The sequence below is a fragment of the Phocoena phocoena genome, chromosome 5 (genome assembly GCF_963924675.1).
Source record: "Phocoena phocoena chromosome 5, mPhoPho1.1, whole genome shotgun sequence".
NCBI lineage: Eukaryota > Metazoa > Chordata > Mammalia > Artiodactyla > Phocoenidae > Phocoena > Phocoena phocoena.
The window spans coordinates 96,395,090-96,405,523 of record NC_089223.1 but is presented as its reverse complement, the minus strand read 5'-3'; the positions used below and the strand labels follow the sequence as shown (position 1 = coordinate 96,405,523).

At 32.2% G+C, this 10,434-nt stretch overlaps 1 protein-coding gene across 3 annotated transcripts in view; it reads right to left on the bottom strand.

The window, feature by feature from the left end:
* Positions 1-4,454: 4,454 nt before the first annotated feature.
* The window catches only part of FBXL5 (F-box and leucine rich repeat protein 5), a 50,419-nt gene continuing 44,439 nt past the window's right edge, over positions 4,455-10,434 (bottom strand). For all 3 annotated transcript variants that reach the window (XM_065877339.1, XM_065877341.1, XM_065877340.1), the window contains exon 11: positions 4,455-5,248. In XM_065877339.1, coding sequence (XP_065733411.1) covers positions 5,172-5,248 — 77 coding nt within the window. In that variant the 3' untranslated portion in view covers positions 4,455-5,171. The remainder of the gene's footprint in view (positions 5,249-10,434) is intronic.

Genomic DNA, 10,434 nt, shown 5'->3' with positions numbered 1-10,434 from the left:
AATACAAGCCTACCTCATGAAACAAGAAAACTCTCAAATAAAAATTTAACCTTATATCCAAAGGAACTAGAAAAAGAACAAACAAAACCCAAAGTTAGCAGAAAGGAATAATAAAGATCAGAGGAAAATAATGAGAGACTAAAAAACAACAGAAAAGATCAATGAAACTAAGAGTTGGTTCTTTGAAAGATAAACAAAATTGATAAACCTTTAGCCAGACTCATCAACATAAAAAGAGAGTCCAAATAAAATAAAAAACAAAAGAAGAGAAGTTATAGCTAACACCACAGGAACACAAAGAATCGTAACAGATTATACTGAGAACAATTATATGCCAATAAAATGGACAACCTAGAAGAAATAGAATAAATTCCTAGAAATGTACAATCTCCCATGACTAAATTAGGAAGAAACAGAAAATATGAACAGACCAATTACCAGTAATGAAATTGAATCAGTAATCAAAAAAACTCCCAGCAAACAGAAGTCCAGGACCAGATGGCTTCAATGGTGAACTCCACCAAAAATTTAAAGAGGAGTTAACATCCATCCTTCTCAAACTATTCCAAAAAACTGCGGAGGAGAAAAATGCTTCCAAACTCATTCTACAAGGACAGCATCACCCTGATACCCAAACCAAAGACAACACATGCAAAAGAAAATGACAAGCCAATGTCACTTATGAACATAGATGCAAAAATCCTCAAGAAAGTATTAGCAAACCAAATTCAACAATATGTTAAAAGAATCGTACACCATGATCAAGTGGAATTCATCCTAGGGATGCAAGGATGATCCAATATCTGCAAATCAATGAACGTGATAACCTTAAGAAACTCAATAATAAAAATCATATGATCACCTCAAAAGATGCAGAAAAAGTTTTTGACAAAATTCAATATCCATTTAAGGTGGGTATAGCATGGAAAACTATAAGACACTGATGAAAGAAATTGAAGAAAACACAAATAGAAAGGTATACCACACTCATGAATTGGAGGAATTAATATTGTTAAAACAACCATACTACATTCAATGCTATCTCTCTCTGTCAAAATACCAATAGCATGTCACAAAATTAAACAAATAATCCTAAATTTGAATGGAAACACAAAAGACCTTGAACAGCCAAAACAATCATGAGAAAGAACAACAAAGCTGGATGTATCAGGCTTCCTGACTTCAAACCATACTACAAAGCTACAGTAATCAAAACAGTATGGTGCTGGCATAAAAAACACACAGAGATCAATGGAACAGAATAGAATCCAGAAGTAAATCCACACTTATATGATCAATTAATCTATGACAAAGGACGCAAGAATATAAATGGGAAAAAGACATCCTCTTCAATAAACAGTATTGGGAAAACTGGAGAGCTACATTAAAAAAGAATCAAACTGGACTACTTTCTCACAACAAATACAAAAATAAACTTAAAATGGATTAAAGACTTAAATGTAAGGACCCGAAACCATAAAACTCCCAGAAGAAAACACAGGCAGTATGCTCTTTGACACTGGTCTTACCAATAGCTTGGATATGTCTCCTCAGGCAAGGTCAATAAAAGCAAAAATAAGCAAATGGGGCTACATCAAACTAAAGAGCTTTTGCATGCAAAAAAACAAAAAGAACTCTCAACAAAACAAAAAGGCAGCCTACTGAATGGGAGAAGATACTTGCAAATGATATATCTGACAAAGGGTTAATATCCAAAATATACAAAAAACTCATACAACTTGACATCAAAAAAACAAACAACCAGGTTAAAAAATGGGCAGCAGACCTGAATAGACATTTTTCCAAAGAAGACATACCGATGGCCAACAGACACATAAAAATATGCTCAACATCATTAAGTACCAGGGAAATGCAAATCAAACCCACAATGAGATACCACCTCACACCTGTCAGAATGGCTGCCAACAAAAAGACAACAAATAACAAGTGTCGGTAAAGATGTGGAGAAAAGTGAACCCTCATGCACTACTGGTGGGATTGCAAATTGGTGCAGCCCCTATGGAGAACAGTATGGAGAATCCTCAAAAAATTAAAAATAGAAATGTCAGCAATTTCACTTCTGAGTATTTATCCAAAGAAAACAAAAACACTAATTCAAAAAGTTATATGCACTCCAGTATTCACTGCTGCATTATTTATATTATTATAAATAATATAAATTTTTAATATAAATATAATTACTATTAATTTTATAATTATAAAATTAGCATACTTGTTTATATTTATAATCTATTATTAATTATATAATTGTTATATTGATTATATAATTATACATAATTTAATAATGTTATAATTTTTTGCATTATAATAGCCACAAGGTGGAAGCAACCTGAGAGTCCATGGAAAGATAAATGGATAAAGTACATACATACATATATATATATATATATATATATATATATATATATATATATACACACACACACACACGTATATGTATTACTCAGCCATTAAAAAAGAATCTTGCCACTTGAGACAACATGGATGGATCTAGAGGATACTAAGTAAAATAAGTCAGACAGAGAAAGACAAATATGACATGATTTTACTTATATGTGGAATCTAAAAAACAAAACAAAAAGTCTCATAGATACAGAAAACAAACCAGTGGTTGCAAGAAGGGAGGAGGGTAGGGGAAATAGGTGAAGGAGATTAAGAGGTCCTGTTATATAAGTCATGGGGATGTAATATACAGCATAAGGAATATGGTCAATAATACAGTAATAACTTTATATAAGTTGAGATGGTTACCAGACTTACCACAGTGATCATTTCATAATGTATGCAAGTGTCAGGTCATTACGCAGTACACTTAAAACTAACATAATATTGTACATCAACTATATTTCAATGAAAAATAAATTTAGAAGAAATTTTAAAGCATTAACTATCCTTAATAATGGAACAGCAGTAATATTTAAAAATTAAATGCAGATTATGCCATCTCCCCATGAAATGGGTGGGGGTAGTGGGGGTGGTAGAAAAACAGTGAGTTTCCACATGCAATGTGCTCACATGTTGAAGTCAGTTTGGTTCAAGACTGCCAAGTCCTATTTAATGGTTTTCTAACATCAAGTGGCACAGTACAAGGCAAAAAGGGGGCACCTCCATTACCTGGAACCCCTGGGAAATTAGCTGCTCAAATTAATTAATTTATGAAGAATAACATTTAAGCCAAGTCCCAAAATATCATTTAATAATGATTTTTTCCATTAAGTATTATCAAAAATTTTACTCCCCAAATATTACACTGTTTTCTGATTACATGGGTATAAGCTTGAGTACTCCCTTGATGACTTGGGACCTGGTTATAGATAACTAATTTTACCATGCAGTTGGATGGGAGTCACTCCAGAAGACTTATTTTAGTTTGTTTTCTTGAAATAGTCCCTGATGTCAACTTTTCAAATAAACTTTATTAATCACTTAAGGAAATAAAAGTACAGTAATGACACAACAGTCAACATACAAAATAAAACTTCTGACCCTGTAACGGTTCACTAAACTCAGATTTCCTCTCAAGTTCTCTAAGGGAATCCAGAACGTTTTTTCCTTTGTGCTTAGGCCAGACTTTTAAAGGAGGCAGCTAGGCGCAGTAGTGCCACAAGAGGCATGAGGACTTAAGCTAAGAGACACAAACTTAAAGGGTAAGATGGTCTGCTTCTACAGTTGCCCTAATCCTCCATACAAGAAACTTGAGGGGTTCCATCTTATATTTCACAAATGTTAACAGCAGTGGAATCAAAATGAGGAAACTTAGAGAAAAGTGAAATTTCAGAGTCATTAGATGTCCTTCCTTAGAGGTGATCTCACAGTATTCTGTGAGAATACTGTGGTATTCTCACAGTATTTAGTTCAAATGTTAGTTAAATTTAAAAGCAGAGTGACTTCTCATTTATTTTCTCGTCAAATGTTTCTTCCTTCATCTTTAGACAACTCTGTGTAAAATAGTTTTCTCTTAGCCTGAACTGAAATCTGTCTATCTATAGTTTATATCTTTCCTGCTCTTCATCTTCCTCAATAAAACAAACAAACAAAAAATACCTGGGACCACAAAGAACATAACTGCAAGATTACCTCCTCTTCCACAGCCTTACAGATATTTATAAAAATAGATGGCATGCTGCTGACTATTTTCTTTGTGACATAAATTATACATAGCATGACATAAAATTGACTCAATATGTGCCTTTCTGAATAACAGGTCTCCATTACAATTATTATTTCAAACAGCAATGAAGATAAGCTTACAAATTCAAATTCTGACGACTGCACAATAAATTTCAAAAAGACAATCCAGCTGTCTAAAACTATTCATTTGTCAGAGTCATGATTTCAAGGGAGTTCAAAAGACCTATTTAGTCCCATTTCACAGTAAAGTAACCCTGGATTGAGATTTACAACAAAATCAAAACACAAAAGAAATTACTTGGTAAAGTCCTCAAAGTAGATTTTATTTATACATTTCTTCAAATGACTGTGGAACTTTTAAAAACCCCTCCCCCAAATGTGACAATTTACGGACAGTGGTGGGAACCAGGGGTCTTTGAAGAAAGCGAATACAAAGACACTGGTGCTGTGCCAGCTCCCTGAGCTAACACCAAGAAGCCAATTTATTTTATAATCTTAAAGAATCTTATATGTGGATATGTTTGAATTGGCCCTCTGAGAATTGTTCAAATAAAGGAAATATTATGGAAAGGAGACTGGTTTCCAAACTGTGCAGTCTCTGAAAATAAAACTTCAAAAATGTATGTCTGAAAAGATCTGCAAGGCTTGGTACAGTGTTTATCTATGAAGAGAACCAATAACCCATTGACTTCAAAACTCAAAATAATCTAAAAAATACTTTAAATGGCATGGCATTAGTGACATTTTCTTCAAAATATTTAGTTTAAAAGAAATCTGATAAAATTGTTCTCACCCTGTGAAAAAGACCTAATCCCTTTCTAAAACAAAAATAGGATTTGCAAGAGAAACAACACTGTACAATTCACTGGTAAATTAAGATTTCCGAGGCTGTAAGAAATGGGGCCAAAACAAGTCACACTCAAAAAGGGATGATTAACACAAGAAATGTGCTATAAGTAAAGTGCATGAAAGGAAGCCTGCTCAGCTAAATGAAGTAGACAAAGGTCAGAAGTCAAGGGTCATTCGCCAGAGCGGCAGCAGGCTCGAAAACCACACTGCAAATTCTGGCATCCACTGGCGGTGTCAGCATGAGGACCTGTATGAAAACAGAAAAGTGTGAAAGGAGGCATTTCTTATCACACAAAAATAATCTTGCTAATGAAAGAAGTAAAACACTTATTTTTTTTTAACTAGTAATACATTTGTAACATAGAAGTAAAATCCCACAATGAGTGTATAAAAAATTATTCAGCACAAAAATCGCCAACAGCAGTTTGACTAACTAATATAGGTAAATGAAAAAGAAGAATGAAAAGAAGTAATTTTTTGGCAACAATCTTACAAAATAAAAAATCCAAGAAGAAAAGAGATAACCCACAGAACAAGACTGCCAGGATAACTTCACAATGGATCTCTTGTATCATGAACATCTTTCCTAGAAATATAATTAAGGCAAAAACAACCTTATCTATAATAGATAAGCTAAAAAATCCAGTATTGAGCAATTATAATAAATATTACATTCAAAATTTTTGTTAAAAATAAACTACGTAGATATAGCCTTAACATATTTGCCATATTGTTATTTAACATCTGTACCCAAAATAAGTCATGTGATAGGGTTAGGTGAAATTATCTTCCAGAATCAAATATGTAATGAATGAATAATTAAAAACATATCTAAGACATAATAAAAATTATGATCCAATTACAAAGAAAAGTAATAATACATTTGTGGAATAACTGACATTTTATTCCAATCACATTATGCTACCCAGACACTAGATTAAAAGATCCATTAGGGAACAAAGCTGAGAATTAGAAAGTATCAAAGAGATATCATGGCGCATATTCAAATGTCAAGTACTCTGAATGAATCACAGTTTTCATAAAGGCGAGCAAATGTGGAAAAAGACATTTTAACTATATTGAAGCCTTTCAGTATGTCTGCACCATGAACAAAGTTAATTAGTTCTTTCATCAATTAGAACCAAAATACTTGCATTTTTGATACGTAAGGACCACAAAAGTACATGAAATATACTTTTATTATAGAAAATAATATTTATTTTATCAAATGGATTATAATTGAAAAATCACTGGAATGATATCAAGACTTTAACTTAGAAAAATATATTAAATTAGCTTTCTTTGTCTTTTGAAGTAGCAATCCATTGCAAAAGAAGGCAATTATGCTAATACCAACATAAGAAAATAACTACTTGCAAATAAACACAGAGAACACACTTATTTACCAGAATTTAACTTTGTTTTGTATTCCTGTAATGGCAATATACAAAATACAAAGGACTAATTTCTTAGGATATACAATCAGTGAAGTATAGCATTCATGTATTTCACTAATGGAAATAATGTATCTTTAAGTAAGAAAAGAAACTAATGAACTTTACAAGCATAGTGGAACTGCAATAGCTTATGATTTCATTTATTTTCAAATACTTATGCTTAACTTTTAAAGTAATATAATGCCTGGGATACGGGGAGCAGGTATGGGAATGGGCAATAGTATATGAAAAAAGACTGACCACAGGTTTATAACTGCTGAAGCCAATGATCCATAAATCTTCTTTATATTATTATGTTTATATATTTAAAATGTTCTATAATAAAAGTTTAAAGTCATTTCAAATATAAAATTGAATTACCACAAGCTTATTTTTTATTTAATCAAAATTAAAATCTATTCTATTTTGAAAATGAAAAGTTAAATGTGTCAAATACTTAAAATTCATGAAGTAGCATTTTTGTTAAGACTATTTTCTCTTAAGACACAATGCTAGTCATCTTAATCAAAGAGTCAAAATGAAATTTCTTAGTACATTAGAGCCTTTCTCCAAGAGCCAATCTCCTACCTCACTATCATTGCCCTGCCCTGACACAGTCCCTGTGATGAAATGCTTAAACTGGTGGTTTTTGCAAAAACATATCTATCATTTTCTCAGTATATAATTCTATTCTAACTTTTTTGAAAGGGAGAAATATAAGGAAAGAGACATGGAGACTTTGGTACAATATTCCAAACTGAAACTCCCGACAATACTTCAAAATGTCTATAGTCCTATTTTTAAAAGCACAGAAAGGTAAGGAAGAAATTTTATACTGCAATCACGGGCCTAGGGAAAAATCATAAGTGATGGCTGAAAGCAATCAAAGTAAAGTATGCTACTGGTTTTCAAGAGAGAAAATTAAATGGGAGCCTCAAAGGAGCCAATTGGATCAAGGAATCTAATCAAAAGATTCATATTTTTCCAAACACAGGCATACTTCATTTAATTGTGCTTCACTTTATTGCACTTTGCAGATACTGCATTTTTTACAAACTAAAGGTGTGTGGCAACCTTGCACTGAGCAAGTCTATTGGCACCATTTTTCCAACAACATCTGCTCACTTCTTGTCTCCCTGGCACATTTTGGTAATTCTCACAATATTTCAAGCTTTTTCATTATTATTATATTTGTTATGGTCATCTGTGATCAGTGATCTTTGATGTTACTATGTCTCACTGAAGGCTCAGATGATGGTTAAAACTTTTTAGCAAAAACGTATTTTTAAATTAAAGTATGTACGTTGCTTTTTTTAGACAATGCTTTTGCACTTAATAGACTACAGTACAGCGCAAACATAACTTTTCTATACAGTGGGAAACCAAAATATTCACGTCTCACTTTATTGCAATATTCACTTTATTATGGTGGTCTGGAACCAAACTCACAATATCTCCGAGGTGTGCCTGTACCACACAGTTTTTCACCAACCTCCCCCAAAAAAGAGGCTCAGGATCCTCAGTCTCCACTCTGGTGACCTGAGTCACTTTTTGCTCTCAAAGTCTAAGGGATGGAAGTGGGGATAATATGGGAAGAAAAACGTAGGGATAAAAATATGTGTCCTATATTAGGTAGAAAGTAACCCTATCCTGATATCTGTCAGCATCTCCTTATTCATCACAAAACAAAGTTCACGCTCATATTGCTATAAAATGTGCTCCCTTTCTCAGATACACACCAGAATATCTTAGTTTCAATGGAAATCTAAGGGCATAAATTGTACTTAACCAACAACTGTAATACTAACAACCTCAAAACTACAATCCCATCATAAGGTGAATGACATTCCAGGTGACTGATCCTAAAAATCCATGAAAGTGGTATCATCCATGAATGGGTTTTATTTTGTTGAAGGCCTAGGGCAAAGCAAAAGTGAAGACAACCGCTGTTTGTAAGTTAGTTTCATACTGTAGAAAACAGGGGAGAAAGCAATTGCCAAAGCATGGAAATCATAAGCAATGTTAACAGTTAAGACCCTTAAGCATCACAGAAGGACTATTTAGAAAAGGGAATAAATGGACAACAGAATAAACAGGCAACAGAAAAAGTGAGGTAGAATTGGAAAGAAACATGACTAAGATATGTTGGGTTGCCAAGTATCTCAAGTAGACAGCTGTGCTTCCACAGACACGGAATTTCAAAGGTAAACATTTGACTTATCACCAGTAAATGTCAATCTTGATATAAGATAATAAACCCAATGGTTATAACAGATGAGGGCTAAATTACAGTAAAGCATAATAAAACAGAAAAATAATATTTGCATAATCATTAAATAAAATCTTTAAATGCATGGTAAAAATAAATTTTGTGAGAGCATTTTTTAAAATATTAGTTAAGAAGAGCTATAATGGTAGCTATTGTTATTTTCCCAAATTTTTATTACTGAATTGTTTGTTTTTCCTAGATTTTAAGCATATTACTTATGCTGTATATCTGCACTTACCTTCACTTACCTTTAATTCCTCTTTAACTTAAATTAGAAACATAAGAGAGCAAATCATCTGAAACTGTGTCACCTACTGTGATCTAATCTATCTTAATTCATAAATTAAACATACATTGAAATGCAAATCAGTACAACAAGTTTATTTGCTATCATTGTTCAAATGTTCTTCAGAGCTCTAAAACTAGGCAATTCCATCTAACACTTCTTAAATGACAAGGAATTTTTTAAATGTTATGGCTAAGAAGCCTTTTTTTATACTTAAATCTTAACTTTTTTATCAATCAAATAACAAATTTAAATGTCATGAAAGAATCATTAAGAATAAAAATGGCATTTTATGTTAATGCTTAGTATAGTGTCTTGCTCACAGCAGACACTGTTTGAATATCTGATTACTAATTTATCTTCTCCAAAATCTCTGCTAATGCTTAGGAAATAGAAAATTTTGTTTTACTTAGCACTTTTTAGTTAATGAGTATTATTTATCAGCATTTACTTCTTTTAGTTAGCAACCTGGTAGTTAACTATGTAAACTCTCTTTTGACAAAATACATTTTTAGTTAAGTGTTACTCTCAAATATTAAAATATAATGTGTCACCTAAATATGCTCCCTATTAGTTTAAGAACATGTATAAAAATATTGACTACTTTCAGAAATAATAAAAATAATAATAAAAAGGGTGCTAAATATTTATAGTCACTAAGTATTTGTACAAGTTGAATTATAATAAAAGATATTGGATGAATCCTGTGTCATCTTGCAAAACTGGATACAATGCAACTTTATTCTAACACTTTCTAGTGTCCATATGGCCTTTTAAGGAAAAGATTGTATCAGGGCACTGCTTTATGAGCAACTGGCTGGAACTCTGGAACATAAGTTCACATGACAAGTCACCCTGTAAACTATAAAGGATTTCCATTTCCCCCAAATCATGCTTTAAGAAGCTGTAAAAGGAGACTTGGTATTGGATTATACAAGCACGGTCAATTTCCTTTCAAACATTTTAAAGTCAGATATATTCATTAAAATTCATTTATTGAAAACTACCACTCATTTATCAAAAAAAACTTAACGTTCAACAAAAAGAATGTAGCAGCTCCTTTGGAACACTTTAATATTTATATATTCAGAACCAGTCAAGATGAAAGGAATTCTAACATACTAACAAAGTGCAAAAAGTTTTTAAGTATTTAACTTTATCCCAACACCTAAATTATTTCAAGAAGTTTTTTTTTAAAAAGACACACACACACAAAAGTAGTAGGCAGATCATAAAAATGAAGTGAAACCCAATCCCCCCACCAATCCAATAACATCTATATACCCCAAAATAAGTATAACAAATTAGGTTCTGAGATTTATTCCCACCAGCATAACCTATGCTGAAATCAGTGTAGACAGTTCAAATGCAACCTACCAATAAGGTGTTTTTCTTACAAAAAATAATTGCTTACTGACTACTTTTCATAATATGTCCTATAA